General features: G+C 47.7%; 2 protein-coding genes across 2 annotated transcripts in view; both read left to right on the top strand.

The window, feature by feature from the left end:
- Window positions 1–8096, top strand: part of LOC148082964 (CMP-N-acetylneuraminate-beta-galactosamide-alpha-2,3-sialyltransferase 1-like) — a 17342-nt gene extending 9246 nt beyond the window's left edge. Inside the window, exons 5-7 of the mRNA XM_087785623.1 lie at window positions 1881–1926; window positions 1988–2107; window positions 7550–8096. Of these exons, the coding sequence (XP_087641749.1) occupies window positions 1881–1926; window positions 1988–2107; window positions 7550–7717 (334 nt within the window). The 3' untranslated portion in view covers window positions 7718–8096. The remainder of the gene's footprint in view (window positions 1–1880; window positions 1927–1987; window positions 2108–7549) is intronic.
- A 4674-nt stretch (window positions 8097–12770) lies between these two features.
- ppt1 (palmitoyl-protein thioesterase 1 (ceroid-lipofuscinosis, neuronal 1, infantile)) overlaps window positions 12771–20000 on the top strand; it is a 9840-nt gene continuing 2610 nt past the window's right edge. Inside the window, exons 1-6 of the mRNA XM_087785622.1 lie at window positions 12771–12884; window positions 13118–13278; window positions 14267–14376; window positions 15159–15286; window positions 16900–16970; window positions 19920–20000. The exon at window positions 19920–20000 is cut by the window's right edge and continues 22 nt beyond it. Coding sequence (XP_087641748.1) covers window positions 13155–13278; window positions 14267–14376; window positions 15159–15286; window positions 16900–16970; window positions 19920–20000 — 514 coding nt within the window. The 5' untranslated portion in view covers window positions 12771–12884; window positions 13118–13154. The remainder of the gene's footprint in view (window positions 12885–13117; window positions 13279–14266; window positions 14377–15158; window positions 15287–16899; window positions 16971–19919) is intronic.

Raw genomic sequence — 20000 nt, 5'->3', positions numbered from 1 at the left:
TGACCTTGACGTGACCTTGACGTGACCATGACGTGACCATGACGTGACCATGACGTGACCATGACGTGACCATGACGTGACCTTGATGTGACCATGACGTGACCATGACGTGACCATGACATGACCATGACGTGACCATGACGTGACCATGACGTGACCATGACGTGACCATGACGTGACCTTGACGTGACCATGACGTGACCATGACGTCACCATGATGTGACCTTGATGTGACCTTGGTGTGACCTTGACGTGACCATGACGTGACCATGACGTGACCATGATGTGACCTTGATGTGACCTTGACGTGACCATGACGTGACCATGACGTGACCATGACGTGACCTTGATTTGACCTTGACGTGACCATGACGTGACCATGACGTGACCATGACGTGACCATGACGTGACCATGATGTGACCTTGATGTGACCTTGATGTGACCTTGATGTGACCTTGGTGTGACCTTGACGTGACCATGACGTGACCATGACGTGACCATGACGTGACCTTGACGTGACCATGACGTCACCATGACGTCACCATGACGTCACCATGATGTGACCTTGATGTGACCTTGATGTGACCTTGACGTGACCATGACGTGACCATGACGTGACCATGACGTCACCATGATGTGACCTTGATGTGACCATGACGTGACCATGACGTCACCATGATGTGACCTTGATGTGACCTTGATGTGACCTTGACGTGACCATGACGTGACCATGACGTGACCTTGATGTGACCTTGATGTGACCTTGACATGACCATGACGTGACCATGACGTGACCATGACGTCACCATGATGTGACCTTGATGTGACCTTGACGTGACCATGACGTGACCATGACGTGACCTTGATGTGACCATGGTGTGACCTTGACGTGACCATGACGTGACCATGACGTCACCATGACGTGACCTTGATGTGACCTTGATGTGACCTTGATGTGACCTTGGCGTGACCTTGACGTGACCCTGACGTGACTCCTGCAGATGATCAAACGTGTCAGAACCAGATCCACGAGTCAAATCAGTTGATGTTTATGGAACATGTTTCTCTCTAAACATCATTGAACGAATATGTTGTGTGTAACGTCCTAACACACATGTTGTGTGTAACGTCCTAACACACATGCTGTGTGTAACGTCCTAACACACATGTTGTGTGTTAGGACGTTACACACATGTTGTGTGTAACGTCCTAACACACGTTGTGTTGCACTTTCACACACTCTTCAACACACAACAGCTCAGATGAAACTAATGCTTTGTGTTTTAGCTTCTACTTTAGAAACATTAGCAACATTAGCTACTTTAGCAACATTAGTAACATTAGCAACTTTAGCAACATTAGCAACTTAAGCAATATTAGCAAATTTAGCAACATTAATAACATAAGCAACTTTAGCAACTTTAGCAACTTTAGCAACTTTAGCAACATTAGCAACTTTAGCAACTTTAGCAACATTAGTAACATTAGCAACTTTAGCAACATTAGCAACTTAAGCAATATTAGCAAATTTAGCAACATTAATAACATAAGCAACTTTAGCAACTTTAGCAACATTAATAACATAAGCAACTTTAGCAACTTTAGCAACTTTAGCAACATTAGCAACATTAGCAACTTTAGCAACATTAGCAACATTAGCAACTTTAGCAACATTAGCAACTTTAGCAACTTTAGCAACATTAGCAACATTAGCAACTTTAGCAACTTAAGCAACTTAAGCAACTTTAGCAACTTTAGCAACATTAGCAACTTTAGCAACTTTAGCAACATTAGGTCATATGTGGACAAGAAGTCCCACCTGAGTGTCAATCATCTGATAGTGGTCCATGGTCTCACCAGTGACTTGTTCCTCCTGCAGGTCCTACATGCCCGTCAAGTCCAAGATGGTGGCCAACAAGGATCTGGTTCGTAGCTGTGAGCGTGTGCATGGACTCACCTTGACTGACACACATTTGTACCTGACAGGTGATGGTTCTGGACCCGGCTTTCATGAAGTATGTTCACCAGGTGTGGCTCAAGGGACGAGGAAGTTACCCGTCGACCGGCTTCATGGCCTTGATCCTGTCTCTGCACATGTGTGAGGAGGTGAGTCACGTCTGCTGTTCCCACGAGCAACGCTGTCGACATCATGTCACACACATGGATGTGAGACTTACAACAAGACTTGAGGAGGACGAGGTCGGGATTTTCAGAGAAGTGTGAAGATCAATGTCTTCCTGAAGATCAACGTCTTCCTGAAGATCAACTTCTTCCTGAAGATCAACTTCTTCCTGAAGATCAACGTCTTCGTGAAGATCAACTTCTTCCTGAAGATCAACTTCTTCCTGAAGATCAACTTCTTCCTGAAGATCAACGTCTTCCTGAAGATCAACTTCTTCCTGAAGATCAACTTCTTCCTGAAGATCAACGTCTTCCTGAAGATCAACGTCTTCGTGAAGATCAACGTATTCCTGAAGATCAACTTCTTCCTGAAGATCAACTTCTTCCTGAAGATCAACGTCTTCCTGAAGATCAACTTCTTCCTGAAGATCAACTTCTTCCTGAAGATCAACGTCTTCCTGAAGATCAACGTCTTCCTGAAGATCAACGTCTTCCTGAAGATCAACGTCTTCCTGAAGATCAACGTCTTCCTGAAGATCAACGTCTTCCTGAAGATCAACTTCTTCCTGAAGATCAACTTCTTCCTGAAGATCAACGTCTTCCTGAAGATCAACTTCTTCCTGAAGATCAACGTCTTCCTGAAGATCAACGTCTTCCTGAAGATCAACTTCTTCCTGAAGATCAACTTCTTCCTGAAGATCAACGTCTTCCTGAAGATCAACTTCTTCCTGAAGATCAACGTCTTCCTAAGATCTATGTCTTCCTGAAGATCAACATCTTCTTGAAGATCAACGTATTCCTGAAGATCAATGTCTTCCTGAAGATCAACATCTTCCTAAGATCAATGTCTTCCTGAAGATAAACATCTTCCTGAAGATCAACGTCTTCCTGAAGATCAACATCTTCCTAATATCAATGTCTTCCTGAAGATCAACGTCTTCCTGAAGATCAACGTCTTCCTGAAGATCAACTTCTTCCTGAAGATCAACTTCTTCCTGAAGATCAACGTATTCCTGAAGATCAATGTCTTCCTGAAGATCAACGTCTTCCTGAAGATCAACTTCTTCCTGAAGATCAACTTCTTCCTGAAGATCAATGTCTTCCTAAGATCTATGTCTTCCTGAAGATCAACATCTTCTTGAAGATCAACGTATTCCTGAAGATCAATGTCTTCCTGAAGATAAACATCTTCCTAATATCAATGTCTTCCTGAAGATAAACATCTTCCTAATATCAATGTCTTCCTGAAGATAAACATCTTCCTAAGATCAATGTCTTCCTGAACATCAACGTCTTCCTGAAGATCAACATCTTCCTAAGATCAACGTCTTCCTGAAGATCAATGTCTTCATGAAGATCAACTTCTTCCTGAAGATCAAAATCTTCATGAAGATCAATGTCTTCCTGAAGATCAAAATCTTCCAAAAGATCAATGTAGATGGTTCCACCAGTGAGGGTGGACACATGAGGTTCTTCTGAGGTTTTACCAGGTTGGTAGGAGAAGACTCGTGAAGGACCTTGAAGTCCAACGTCAGTGACTCAATGCAGTCATTGCAGCTCCATGAACAGAAGGTCATGTGTGTCCTGGCTATTTGAGCACCATCTTGATCATCTGCACTGGTTCACAGCACCGTCTGTGAGGAGCATGTTCCGAGTCTCTGGTGAGGACAGATGTTGTCTTCAGCATTGAGGTGGGACCGGTGACGACAGCTTCACTCATGCCTCAGATTGGTTGGTTCAGCCGCTCCTACACTCTTGTACGACCTTCATGGACATTTGAAGGTCAAAGTCAAACTTGCATCAAACAAAACAAGAACAAACTGTGAAGCATTGAGTCTGAAGAAGAAAGAGACTCGGTCCAGTCACGGGTTCAGCTTCATGTTTGCTCAGGAGAAGAAGAGGACTAACCTGTCGGACAACATTTACTTTTTACTGCCAACGTGACTTAGAGAAGAAAACTTTTCACCTGAACTTCAGTTTCTGACATTTAGATTTTAAACATTCATACACTTGAACCATGTTTGTTCTTATACATCACTGACATACAGTCAAAGAATGTTAGCTGTGATCAAATCATATTCATGGGTGTCATGTGATCATCAGGGTGTCATGTGATCATCAAGGGTGTCATGTGATCATCAGGGTGTCATGTGATTATCAGGGGTGTCATGTGATCATCAGGGTGTCATGTGATTATCAGGGGTGTCATGTGATCATCAAGGGTGTCATGTGATCATCAGGGTGTCATGTGATTATCAGGGGTGTCATGTGATCATCAGGGTGTCATGTGATCATCAAGGGTGTCATGTGATCATCAGGGTGTCATGTGATCATCAAGGGTGTCATGTGATCATCAGGGTGTCATGTGATTATCAGGGGTGTCATGTGATCATCAGGGTGTCATGTGATCATCAAGGGTGTCATGTGATCATCAGGGTGTCATGTGATCATCAAGGGTGTCATGTGATCAACAGGGTGTCATGTGATTATCAGGGGTGTCATGTGATCATCAAGGGTGTCATGTGATCAACAGGGTGTCATGTGATTATCAGGGGTGTCATGTGATCATCAGGGTGTCATGTGATCATCAGGGTGTCATGTGATCATCAAGGGTGTCATGTGATCAACAGGGTGTCATGTGATTATCAGGGGTGTCATGTGATCATCAGGGTGTCATGTGATCATCATGGGTGTCATGTGATCACAAGGGTGTCATGTGATCATCATGGGTGTCATGTGATCACAAGGGTGTCATGTGATCATCATGGGTGTCATGTGATCATCCATGGGTGTCATGTGATAATCATGGGTGTCATGTGATCATCCATGGGTGTCATGTGATCATCCATGGGTGTCATGTGATCATCATGGGTGTCATGTGATCATCAGGGAGTCATGTGATCATCAAGAGTGTCATGTGAGCGTCATGGATGGAATGTGATTATCAAGGGTGTCATGTGATCATCAGGGTGTCATGTGATCATCAGGGTGTCATGTGATCATCATGGGTGTCATGTGATCATCATGGGTGTCATGTGATCATTCATGGGTGTCATGTGATCATCATGGGTGTCATGTGATCATCATGGGTGTCATGTGATCATTCATGGGTGTCATGTGATCATTCATGGGTGTCATGTGATCATCATGGGTGTCATGTGATCATCATGGGTGTCATGTGATCATCATGGGTGTCATGTGATCATTCATGGGTGTCATGTGATCATTCATGGGTGTCATGTGATCATCATGGGTGTCATGTGATCATCATGGGTGTCATGTGATCATCAGGGGTGTCATGTGATCATCAGGGTGTCATGTGATTATCAGGGGTGTCATGTGATCATCAAGGGTGTCATGTGATTATCAGGGGTGTCATGTGATCATCAGGGTGTCATGTGATCATCAAGGGTGTCATGTGATCATCAGGGTGTCATGTGATCATCAAGGGTGTCATGTGATCATCAGGGTGTCATGTGATTATCAGGGGTGTCATGTGATCATCAGGGTGTCATGTGATCATAAGGGTGTCATGTGATCATCAAGGGTGTCATGTGATCAACAGGGTGTCATGTGATTATCAGGGGTGTCATGTGATCATCAGGGTGTCATGTGATCATCATGGGTGTCATGTGATCACAAGGGTGTCATGTGATCATCATGGGTGTCATGTGATCACAAGGGTGTCATGTGATAATCATGGGTGTCATGTGATCATCCATGGGTGTCATGTGATCATCATGGGTGTCATGTGATCAACAGGGTGTCATGTGAAAATCATGGGTGTCATGTGATCATCAGGGTGTCATGTGATCATCCATGGGTGTCATGTGATCATCAGGGTGTCATGTGATCATCCATGGGTGTCATGTGATCACAAGGGTGTCATGTGATCATCCATGGGTGTCATGTGATCATAAGGGTGTCATGTGATCATCATGGTTGTCATGTGATCAACAGGGTGTCATGTGATCATCATGGGTGTCATGTGATCATCATGTGATCATCATGGGTGTCATGTGATCAACAGGGTGTCATGTGATCATCATGGGTGTCATGTGATCATCAGGGTGTCATGTGATCATCAGGGTGTCATGTGATCATCATGGGTGTCATGTGATCAACAGGGTGTCATGTGAAAATCATGGGTGTCATGTGATCATCAGGGTGTCATGTGATCATCCATGGGTGTCATGTGATCATAAGGGTGTCATGTGATCACAAGGGTGTCATGTGATCATCATGGGTGTCATGTGATCATCCATGGGTTTCATGTGATCATCATGGGTGTCATGTGATCACAAGGGTGTCATGTGATCATCATGGGTGTCATGTGATCACAAGGGTGTCATGTGATCATCCATGGGTGTCATGTGATCATCATGGGTGTCATGTGATCACAAGGGTGTCATGTGATCATCCATGGGTGTCATGTGATCATCATGGGTGTCATGTGATCACAAGGGTGTCATGTGATCATCATGGGTGTCATGTGATCACAAGGGTGTCATGTGATCATAAGGGTGTCATGTGATCACAAGGGTGTCATGTGATCATCATGGGTTTCATGTGATCATCCATGGGTGTCATGTGATCATCATGGGTGTCATGTGATCATCCATGGGTTTCATGTGATCATCATGGGTGTCATGTGATCACAAGGGTGTCATGTGATCATCATGGGTGTCATGTGATCACAAGGGTGTCATGTGATCATCCATGGGTGTCATGTGATCATCATGGGTGTCATGTGATCACAAGGGTGTCATGTGATCATCCATGGGTGTCATGTGATCATCATGGGTGTCATGTGATCACAAGGGTGTCATGTGATCATCATGGGTGTCATGTGATCACAAGGGTGTCATGTGATCATCCATGGGTGTCATGTGATCATCATGGGTGTCATGTGATCACAAGGGTGTCATGTGATCATAAGGGTGTCATGTGATCACAAGGGTGTCATGTGATCATCATGGGTTTCATGTGATCATCCATGGGTGTCATGTGATCATCCATGGGTGTCATGTGATCATCATGGGTGTCATGTGATCACAAGGGTGTCATGTGATCATAAGGGTGTCATGTGATCACAAGGGTGTCATGTGATCATCATGGGTGTCATGTGATCACAAGGGTGTCATGTGATCATCCATGGGTTTCATGTGATCATCCATGGGTGTCATGTGATCATCCATGGGTGTCATGTGATCATCATGGGTGTCATGTGATCACAAGGGTGTCATGTGATCATAAGGGTGTCATGTGATCACAAGGGTGTCATGTGATCATCATGGGTGTCATGTGATCATCATGGGTGTCATGTGATCACAAGGGTGTCATGTGATCATCATGGGTGTCATGTGATCGAGGGTGTGATTGTTAAAGTAACTCGACTAACGTTCAATTCTTTCACTTTGTCTTCAGGTCTTCGTGTTTGGCTTCGGCGCCGACAAGAATGGAAACTGGAGTCATTACTGGGAAACTCTGAGGAACCTTCACCTCAAAACTGGAATACATGCTGGAACCAACGAGTTTGAGCTCATCAAGCTGCTGGCCAGAGAGAACCTGATCCACTTCCACTCTGGATCCTGATCCACTTCCACTCTGGATCCTGATCCACTTTCACTCTGGATCCTGATCCACTTTCACTCTGGATCCTGATCCACTTTCACTCTGGATCCTGATCCACTTTCACTCTGGATCCTGATCCACTTTCACTGTGGATCCTGATCACAGTCAGGGATGTGCAGGTGGTCCCACGCCTCGGGATCACATCTTCAATGATGACCACTATACTGTGATGTTTGAACACGTTCGTTCCTTTGAGTCTTCCTTGGTTTTGTGATGTTCATGAGAAGCTGCTGGTTCAACTCCTGCAGATGGAAACGTCCGAGAGAAGAACCGACTTTATCTTATCTTCTTGTGAAGTTTTTAAAATAAGTTTTAGGAATAAAGTTTCTTTAAAACACGATCCCTTTTGTTCAATATTTTATAAAGTTATTAAGTCTGATGTGTGACCAGAACAACAACAACAACAACAACAACAACAAAAACAACAACAACAACTACAACAACTACAACAAAAACAACAACAACTACAACAACAACAGCAACAACTACAAAAAAAACAACAACAACAACAAAAATAAAAGCAACAACAAAAACATAAACAACTACAAAAACAACAACTACAACAACAACAAAAACAACAGCAACAAAAACAACAACAACAGCAACAAAAACAACAACAACAGCAACATAAACAACTACAACAACAACAACAACAACAAAAATAAAAGCAACAACAAAAACATAAACAACTACAAAAACAACAACTACAACAACAACAAAAACAACAGCAACATAAACAACAACAACAGCAACAAAAACAACTACAACAACAACATAAACAACAACAACAGCAACAAAAACAACAACAACAGCAACATAAACAACAACAACAGCAACAACAACAGCAACATAAACAACAACAACAGCAACATAAACAACAGCAACAAAAACAACAACAACAGCAACATAAACAACTACAAAAACAACAACAAAAATAAAAGCAACAACAAAAACATAAACAACTACAAAAACAAAACAACAGCAACATAAACAACAACAACAACAGCAACATAAACAACAACAACAACAGTCTACGACGAGGGAATCTAACCGTCAACCTCTGGTACAAACCAACGCGTGTAGAAAACATTTTCACCGACGATTTGCTCGCTGACTCAGCAGCTGCACGTTAGAACATGTTTGTTCTCGTCTTCTCTCCAGTGACAGAAGATCCAAACTCTCCAGAGCCTCGTTAATGTTCTCGCTCAGACCCTAAACTAGTGACCCTGACCCATCGTCCTCTGCTGAGCTTCATCCACTAGAACATGTTTCTTGAGTCTCTCTGTCTGGACTGATGGTCCACCATTGAGGACTCCAGGACTCGAGTCTGCTTCATGCCATCACTTCTCAGGAACTGCTTGAACCGTGAACCTCGCTCAAGATGTTCCTGAGCACCTCGATGCTCTTCACTGTGCTCCTGGTTTTCATGTGAGCTCAGGCCACGTAGAGTGACTGTGGACCAGCAGCTGTTGACCATCTTCAAGGGGAGAAGGTCCAACAGTGAAGGACAACATGATCCTCGCTGACTGACCCCACAGTTCAATGTCAGTGTCCACACGTATGACCAGATGAAGGTCGCTGAGCAGCCTCGACTCACGAGGACCCTCCTGCCCCAGACATGTTCCTCGGACTCGTTCCTCCGCAGGAGGTCTGGTCTGAGAGCCTCGTCGGTGACATGATCCATCTCTAGAAGGTGAGATCCTCACTGGACTCTGAGAGCCTCGTCGGTGACATGATCCATCTCTAGAAGGTGAGATCCTCACTGGACTCTGAGAGCCTCGTCGGTGACATGATCCATCTCTAGAAGGTGAGATCCTCACTGGACTCTGAGAGCCTCGTCGGTGACATGATCCATCTCTAGAAGGTGAGATCCTCACTGGACTCTGAGAGCCTCGTCGGTGACATGATTCATCTCTAGAAGGTGAGATCCTCACTGGACTCTGAGAGCCTCGTCGGTGACATGATCCATCTCTAGAAGGTGAGATCCTCACTGGACTCAGAGAGCCTCGTCGGTGACATGATCCATCTCTAGAAGGTGAGATCCTCACTGGACTCTGAGAGCCTCGTCGGTGACATGATTCATCTTTAGAAGGTGAGATCCTCACTGGACTCTGAGAGCCTCGTCGGTGACATGATCCATCTCTAGAAGGTGAGATCCTCACTGGACTCTGACAGCCTCGTCGGTGACATGATCCATCTCTAGAAGGTGAGATCCTCACTGGACTCTGAGAGCCTCGTCGGTGACATGATCCATCTCTAGAAGGTGAGATCCTCACTGGACTCTGAGAGCCTCGTCGGTGACATGATCCATCTCTAGAAGGTGAGATCCTCACTGGACTCTGAGAGCCTCGTCGGTGACATGATTCATCTCTAGAAGGTGAGATCCTTCACTGGACTCTGAGAGCCTCGTCGGTGACATGATTCATCTCTAGAAGGTGAGATCCTCACTGGACTCTGAGAGCCTCGTCGGTGACATGATTCATCTCTAGAAGGTGAGATCCTCACTGGACTCTGACAGCCTCGTCGGTGACATGATCCATCTCTAGAAGGTGAGATCCTCACTGGACTCTGACAGCCTCGTTGGTGACATGATCCATCTCTAGAAGGTGAGATCCTCACTGGACTCTGAGAGCCTCGTCGGTGACATGATCCATCTCTAGAAGGTGAGATCCTCACTGGACTCTGAGAGCCTCGTCGGTGACATGATTCATCTCTAGAAGGTGAGATCCTCACTGGACTCTGAGAGCCTCGTCGGTGACATGATCCATCTCTAGAAGGTGAGATCCTCCACTGGACTCTGAGAGCCTCGTCGGTGACATGATTCATCTCTAGAAGGTGAGATCCTCACTGGACTCTGAGAGCCTCGTCGGTGACATGATTCATCTCTAGAAGGTGAGATCCTCACTGGACTCTGAGAGCCTCGTCGGTGACATGATTCATCTCTAGAAGGTGAGATCATCACTGGACTCTGAGAGCCTCGTCGGTGACATGATTCATCTCTAGAAGGTGAGATCCTCACTGGACTCTGAGAGCCTCGTCGGTGACATGATCCATCTCTAGAAGGTGAGATCCTCACTGGACTCTGAGAGCCTCGTCGGTGACATGATCCATCTCTAGAAGGTGAGATCCTCACTGGACTCTGAGAGCCTCGTCGGTGACATGATCCATCTCTAGAAGGTGAGATCCTCCACTGGACTCTGAGAGCCTCGTCGGTGACATGATTCATCTCTAGAAGGTGAGATCCTCACTGGACTCTGAGAGCCTCGTCGGTGACATGATTCATCTCTAGAAGGTGAGATCCTCACTGGACTCTGAGAGCCTCGTCGGTGACATGATCCATCTCTAGAAGGTGAGATCCTCACTGGACTCTGAGAGCCTCGTCGGTGACATGATTCATCTCTAGAAGGTGAGATCCTCACTGGACTCTGAGAGCCTCGTCGGTGACATGATTCATCTCTAGAAGGTGAGATCCTCACTGGACTCTGAGAGCCTCGTCGGTGACATGATTCATCTCTAGAAGGTGAGATCCTCACTGGACTCTGAGAGCCTCGTCGGTGACATGATTCATCTCTAGAAGGTGAGATCCTCCACTGGACTCTGAGAGCCTCGTCGGTGACATGATTCATCTCTAGAAGGTGAGATCCTCACTGGACTCTGAGAGCCTCGTCGGTGACATGATTCATCTCTAGAAGGTGAGATCCTCACTGGACTCTGAGAGCCTCGTCGGTGACATGATCCATCTCTAGAAGGTGAGATCCTCACTGGACTCTGAGAGCCTCGTCGGTGACATGATTCATCTCTAGAAGGTGAGATCCTCACTGGACTCTGAGAGCCTCGTCGGTGACATGATTCATCTCTAGAAGGTGAGATCCTCCACTGGACTCTGAGAGCCTCGTCGGTGACATGATTCATCTCTAGAAGGTGAGATCCTCACTGGACTCTGAGAGCCTCGTCGGTGACATGATCCATCTCTAGAAGGTGAGATCCTCACTGGACTCTGAGAGCCTCGTCGGTGACATGATTCATCTCTAGAAGGTGAGATCCTCACTGGACTCTGAGAGCCTCGTCGGTGACATGATTCATCTCTAGAAGGTGAGATCCTCCACTGGACTCTGAGAGCCTCGTCGGTGACATGATTCATCTCTAGAAGGTGAGATCCTCACTGGACTCTGACAGCCTCGTCGGTGACATGATCCATCTCTAGAAGGTGAGATCCTCACTGGACTCTGAGAGCCTCGTCGGTGACATGATTCATCTCTAGAAGGTGAGATCCTCACTGGACTCTGACAGCCTCGTCGGTGACATGATCCATCTCTAGAAGGTGAGATCCTCACTGGACTCTGACAGCCTCGTCGGTGACATGATCCATCTCTAGAAGGTGAGATCCTCACTGGACTCTGAGAGCCTCGTCGGTGACATGATTCATCTCTAGAAGGTTAGATCCTCACTGGACTCAGTACTGGACCCTTCCTTTGTGTCGGCGGCACCTACAGGGAGTACTAATAATAACATAATAATACTAGAATAATAACACACAACTGTACAATGAAATACATACATTCAAGTTCAGAAATAATTCTCTTATGTACATTTAATAATTGATTTAAATCGAAATGAAAACGAAATAATCACTGAGATGTTTATAAACAGGTAGAATGAGTTATTGAAATGGAAATATTATAACATTTTTGTTATTTGAAAAGCGAATTATTTCGAAACTCGAATGTTTGTATATCATTGTACAGTTGTGTGTTATTATTCTAGTATTATTATGTTATTATTAGTAAACAGCTTCAGCCAATCAGCAGCTTCGTCACATGTAGAGCAGACACTTCCTGTTGGTGTGAAAGTCACATGATCGTCAGACCAGGAAGTGAAAGAAAGTGATTATGTTGACGAAGATCGTCTTCTTGTCAAAATAAATGGTTTATGTGGTAAAAAGTATCATGAAAACGTTCTGTTGACGTTTAATTAACCCATAAATATACTTTGAAGAGACGGTCACATGTGCAGCGAGTGACGTCATCACGCAGGAAGTGCGGGGACAGAATTTGTAGCGACACCGGAAGAGAAACACCGGAAGAGAAACACTGGAAGAGAAACACCGGAAGAGCTGCAACAACTGTTGGTAAGTTTTGCTCTTTTAATGCTGAAATAATAACAAACTGTCTTCATGAAAACACGTGACGAACCTCAGCGAGAGATTTCATGTAAACAAAGACTCGTTATGACGTCTCATAGCGTCTTGTTCATGACGTCATTTGAGTAACACGTCTTAAAGTAATGTTTGAACATTCGTTTGTGTTCGAGGATCAACTGTGACGTCACGTCTCCACGTTTGTTGAAATAATATCTGTTCAGTCTTTCGAGTCTTCTTCCGCACCACGTGACCGGTCACATGATGACGTCGTTGCTCCGTCTGCTGCTGGCTCCTCCCCTTTTTCTGCTGGTCTCTGGGGGTCCAGTCAGAGTTCATGACCCCAGCAACGTCACTGTCCCCCTGGTCATGTGGCACGGCATGGGTGAGTGTGTGTGTGTGTTATTGTTGTGTGTCCACCTGTGTGTTATTGTTGTGTGTCCACCTGTGTGTCATTGTTGTGTGTCCACCTGTGTGTTATTGTTGTGTGTCCACCTGTGTGTTATTGTTGTGTGTCCACCTGTGTGTTATTGTTGTGTGTCCACCTGTGTGTTATTGTTGTGTGTCCACCTGTGTGTTATTGTTGTGTGTCCACCTGTGTGTTATTGTTGTGTGTCCACCTGTGTGTTATTGTTGTGTGTCCACCTGTGTGTTATTGTTGTGTGTCCACCTGTGTGTTATTGTTGTGTGTCCACCTGTGTGTTATTGTTGTGTGTCCACCTGTGTGTTATTGTTGTGTGTCCACCTGTGTGTTATTGTTGTGTGTCCACCTGTGTGTTATTGTTGTGTGTCCACCTGTGTGTTATTGTTGTGTGTCCACCTGTGTGTTATTGTTGTGTGTCCACCTGTGTGTCATTGTTGTGTGTCCACCTGTGTGTTATTGTTGTGTGTCCACCTGTGTGTTATTGTTGTATGTCCACCTGTGTGTTATTGTTGTGTGTCCACCTGTGTGTCATTGTTGTGTGTCCACCTGTGTGTTATTGTTGTGTGTCCACCTGTGTGTTATTGTTGTATGTCCACCTGTGTGTCATTGTTGTGTGTCCACCTGTGTGTTATTGTTGTGTGTCCACCTGTGTGTCATTGTTGTGTGTCCACCTGTGTGTTATTGTTGTGTGTCCACCTGTGTGTTATTGTTGTGTGTCCACCTGTGTGTTATTGTTGTGTGTCCACCTGTGTGTCATTGTTGTGTGTCCACCTGTGTGTTATTGTTGTGTGTCCACCTGTGTGTCATTGTTGTGTGTCCACCTGTGTGTTACTGTTGTGTGTCCACCTGTGTGTTATTGTTGTGTGTCCACCTGTGTGTTATTGTTGTGTGTCCACCTGTGTGTCATTGTTGTGTGTCCACCTGTGTGTTATTGTTGTGTGTTGTGCAGGCGACAGCTGCTGCAACCCTCTCAGCATGGGTTCCATCAAGAAGATGGTTGAAGGAGAGATTCCAGGAATCTATGTTGTGTCTCTGATGATCGGGAAGAACATGATGCAGGTCAGTGACTCGTTAAGTGACTCGTCAGGTTGTCGTCAGGTTGTCGTCACGTTGCCGTCACGTTGTCGTCACGTTGTCGTCACGTTGTCGTCACGTTGTCGTCACGTTGTCGTCACGTTGTCGTCACGTTGTCGCCACGTTGTCGTCACGTTGTCGCCACGTTGTCGCCACGTTGTCGTCACGTTGTCGTCACGTTGTCGTCACGTTGTCGTCACGTTGTCGTCACGTTGTCGCCACGTTGTCGCCACGTTGTCGTCACGTTGTCGTCACGTTGTCGTCACGTTGTCGTCACGTTGTCGCCACGTTGTCGCCACGTTGTCGCCACGTTGTCGCCACGTTGTCGTCACGTTGTCGTCACGTTGTCGTCACGTTGTCGCCACGTTGTCGTCACGTTGTCGTCACGTTGTCGCCACGTTGTCGTCACGTTGTCGTCACGTTGTCGTCACGTTGTCGTCACGTTGTCGTCACGTTGTCGCCACGTTGTCGCCACGTTGTCGCCACGTTGTCGTCACGTTGTCGTCACGTTGTCGTCACGTTGTCGTCACGTTGTCGTCACGTTGTCGTCACGTTGTCGTCACGTTGTCGCCACGTTGTCGTCACGTTGTCGTCACGTTGTCGCCACGTTGTCGTCACGTTGTCGTCACGTTGTCGCCACGTTGTCGTCACGTTGTCGTCACGTTGTCGCCACGTTGTCGTCACGTTGTCGTCACGTTGTCGTCACGTTGTCGTCACGTTGTCGTCACGTTGTCGTCACGTTGTCGTCACGTTGTGTTTTTCTGCAGGACACTGAAAATGGATTCTTCATGGACGTCAACCAGCAGGTGGCGTCAGTGTGTCGTCAGTTAGCTGGAGACCCTCAGCTGAAGGGAGGATACAACGCCATGGGCTTCTCTCAGGGGGCGCAGTTTCTGTGAGTCACTGTATGTTCGCTTCACATGCTACACACATGCTACACACATGCTACACACATGCTACACACATGCTACACACACATGCTACACACACATGCTACACACACATGCTACACACACATGCTACACACATGCTTCACACACATGCTACACACACATGCTACACACATGCTACACACATGCTACACACACATGCTACACACATGCTACACACATGCTACACACACATGCTACACACACATGCTACACACATGCTACACACATGCTACACACACATGCTACACACACATGCTACACACACATGCTACACACACATGCTACACACATGCTTCACACACATGCTACACACACATGCTACACACATGCTACACACATGCTACACACACATGCTACACACATGCTACACACATGCTACACACACATGCTACACACACATGCTACACACATGCTACACACATGCTACACACACATGCTACACACACATGCTACACACATGCTACACACATGCTACACACATGCTACACACACATGCTACACACATGCTACACACATGCTACACACACATGCTACACACATGCTACACACATGCTACACACACATGCTACACACACATGCTACACACATGCTACACACACATGCTACACACATGCTACACACATGCTACACACACATGCTACACACACATGCTACACACACATGCTACACACATGCTACACACACATGCTACACACACATGCTACACACACATGCTACACACATGCTACACACACATGCTACACACACATGCTACACACACATGCTACACACATGCTACACACATGCTACACACACATGCTACACACATGCTACACACATGCTACACACATGCTACACACACATGCTACACACACATGCTACACACACATGCTACACACATGCTACACACACATGCTACACACACATGCTACACACACATGCTACACACATGCTACACACACATGCTACACACATGCTACACACACATGCTACACACATGCTACACACACATGCTACACACATGCTACACACACATGCTACACACACATGCTACACACACATGCTACACACACATGCTACACACACATGCTACACACATGCTACACACACATGCTACACACATGCTACACACACATGCTACACACACATGCTACACACACATGCTACACACACATGCTACACACACATGCTACACACACATGCTACACACATGCTACACACACATGCTACACACACATGCTACACACACATGCTACACACACATGCTACACACACATGCTACACACACATGCTACACACACATGCTACACACACATGCTACACACACATGCTACACACATGCTACACACACATGCTACACACACATGCTACAGCCTCTTGAGTTGTTCTCAGTATTATGTTGATCTTTAAAGTATTTACTCTATGAATATTGTTTTAATTGTTTAAGTTAACAAACCTCGTCTAGAAAAATGCTTCTAAAATCCTAAATACTTACTTACTCGCTACACACTTATACACACAAGATGTATCTTGGCTTCACACACATACACACAACAATCGCACATGTGTTCAGAGTTGATGTCATGTGTGTCCACAGGAGGGCAGTAGCGCAGAGATGTCCTTCACCACCGATGAAGACGCTGGTGTCAGTGGGGGGTCAACATCAAGGTACCTGCTGCCATGACGACCTGGACTCTCGTGACGACCTGGACTCTCGTGTCGTCGTGACGACCTGGACTCTCGTGTCGTCGTGACAACCTGGACTCTCGTGTCGTTGTGACGACCTGGACTCTCGTGACGACCTGGACTCTCGTGTCGTTGTGACGACCTGGACTCTCGTGTCGTCGTGACGACCTGGACTCTCGTGTCGTCGTGACGACCTGGACTCTCGTGTCGTTGTGACGACCTGGACTCTCGTGACGACCTTTGCTCTCGTGACGTCGTGACGACCTGGACTCTCGTGACGACCTGGACTCTCGTGTCGTCGTGACGACCTGGACTCTCGTGACGACCTTTGCTCTCGTGACGTCGTGACGACCTGGACTCTCGTGACGACCTGGACTCTCGTGTCGTCTTGACGACCTTTGCTCTCGTGACGTCGTGACGATCTGGACTCTCGTGTCGTCGTGACGACCTGGACTCTCGTGACGACTTGGACTCTTGTGTCCTCGTACGACCTGGACTCTCGTGACGACCTGGACTCTCGTGACGACCTGGACTCTCGTGACGACCTGGACTCTCGTGACGACTTGGACTCTCGTGACGACTTGGACTCTCGTGTCCTCGTACGACCTGGACTCTCGTGACGACTTGGACTCTCGTGACGACTTGGACTCTCGTGTCCTCGTACGACCTGGACTCTCGTGACGACCTGGACTCTCGTGACGACCTGGACTCTTGTGTCATCGAGACAACCTTTGCTCTCGTGACGTCGTGACGACCTGGACTCTCGTGTCGTCGTGACGACCTGGACTCTCGTGACGACCTTTGCTCTCGTGATGTCGTGACGACATAGACTCTCGTGACGACCTGGACTCTCGTGTCGTCGTGACGACCTGGACTCTCGTGACGACCTGGACTCTCGTGTCGTCGTGACGACCTGGACTCTCGTGTCGTCGTGACAACCTGGACTCTCGTGTCGTTGTGACGACCTGGACTCTCGTGACGACCTGGACTCTCGTGTCGTTGTGACGACCTGGACTCTCGTGTCGTCGTGACGACCTGGACTCTCGTGTCGTCGTGACGACCTGGACTCTCGTGTCGTTGTGACGACCTGGACTCTCGTGTCGTCGTGACGACCTGGACTCTCGTGACGACCTTTGCTCTCGTGACGTCGTGACGACCTGGACTCTCGTGACGACCTGGACTCTCGTGTCGTCTTGACGACCTTTGCTCTCGTGACGTCGTGACGATCTGGACTCTCGTGTCGTCGTGACGACCTGGACTCTCGTGACGACTTGGACTCTTGTGTCCTCGTACGACCTGGACTCTCGTGACGACCTGGACTCTCGTGACGACCTGGACTCTCGTGACGACCTGGACTCTCGTGACGACTTGGACTCTCGTGACGACTTGGACTCTCGTGTCCTCGTACGACCTGGACTCTCGTGACGACTTGGACTCTCGTGACGACTTGGACTCTCGTGTCCTCGTACGACCTGGACTCTCGTGACGACCTGGACTCTCGTGACGACCTGGACTCTTGTGTCATCGAGACAACCTTTGCTCTCGTGACGTCGTGACGACCTGGACTCTCGTGTCGTCGTGACGACCTGGACTCTCGTGACGACCTTTGCTCTCGTGATGTCGTGACGACATAGACTCTCGTGACGACCTGGACTCTCGTGTCGTCGTGACGACCTGGACTCTCGTGACGACCTGGACTCTCGTGTCGTCGTGACGACCTGGACTCTCGTGTCGTCGTGACGACCTGGACTCTCGTGACGACCTGGACTCTCGTGTCGTCGTGACGACCTAGACTCTCGTGACGACCTGGACTCTCGTGTCGTCGTGACGACCTGGACTCTCGTGTCGTCGTGACGACCTGGACTCTCGTGTCGTCGTGACGACCTGGACTCTCGTGACGACCTGGACTCTCGTGTCGTCGTGACGACCTGGACTCTCGTGACGACCTGGACTCTCGTGTCGTTGTGACGACCTGGACTCTCGTGACGACCTGGACTCTCGTGTCGTTGTGACGACCTGGACTCTCGTGTCGTCGTGACGACCTGGACTCTCGTGTCGTCGTGACGACCTAGACTCTCGTGACAACCTGGACTCTCGTGTCGTCGTGACGACCTGGACTCTCGTGACGACCTGGACTCTCGTGTCGTCTTGACGACCTTTGCTCTCGTGACGTCGTGACGACCTGGACTCTCGTGTCGTTGTGACGACCTGGACTCTCGTGACGACCTGGACTCTCGTGTCGTTGTGACGACCTGGACTCTCGTGTCGTCGTGACGACCTGGACTCTCGTGTCGTCGTGACGACCTAGACTCTCGTGACAACCTGGACTCTCGTGTCGTCGTGACGACCTGGACTCTCGTGACGACCTGGACTCTCGTGTCGTCTTGACGACCTTTGCTCTCGTGACGTCGTGACGATCTGGACTCCCGTGTCGTCGTGACGACCTGGACTCTCGTGACGACTTGGACTCTCGTGTCCTCGTACGACCTGGACTCTCGTGACGACCTGGACTCTCGTGACGACCTGGACTCTCGTGTCATCGAGACAACCTTTGCTCTCGTGACGTCGTGACGACCTGGACTCTCGTGACGACCTGGACTCTCGTGTCATCGAGACAACCTTTGCTCTCGTGACGTCGTGACGACCTGGACTCTCGTGACGACCTGGACTCTCGTGTCGTCGTGACGACCTGGACTCTCGTGACGACCTCGACTCTCGTGTCGTCATGACGACCTTTGCTCTCGTGATGTCGTGACGACCTGGACTCTCGTGTCGTCGTGACGACCTTTGCTCTCGTGACGTTGTGACAACCTGGACTCTCGTGTCGTCGTGACAACCTGGACTCTCGTGTCGTCGTGACGACCTGGACTCTCGTGTCGTCGTGACGACCTGGACTCTCGTGTCGTCGTGACGACCTGCTTGTGTGCTCAGGTGTGTATGGTCTCCCTCGATGTCCAGGAGAACATTCTTTTCTCTGCGACATGATAAGAAAAGCTCTGAACGGCGGCGCCT

Source organism: Callionymus lyra, chromosome 3, assembly GCF_982586985.1.
Source record: "Callionymus lyra chromosome 3, fCalLyr1.hap1.1, whole genome shotgun sequence".
Classification (NCBI taxonomy): Eukaryota; Metazoa; Chordata; class Actinopteri; order Syngnathiformes; family Callionymidae; genus Callionymus; species Callionymus lyra.
The sequence above is the reverse complement of the archived record's forward strand: the minus strand, read 5'-3'. Positions and strand labels throughout refer to the sequence as shown.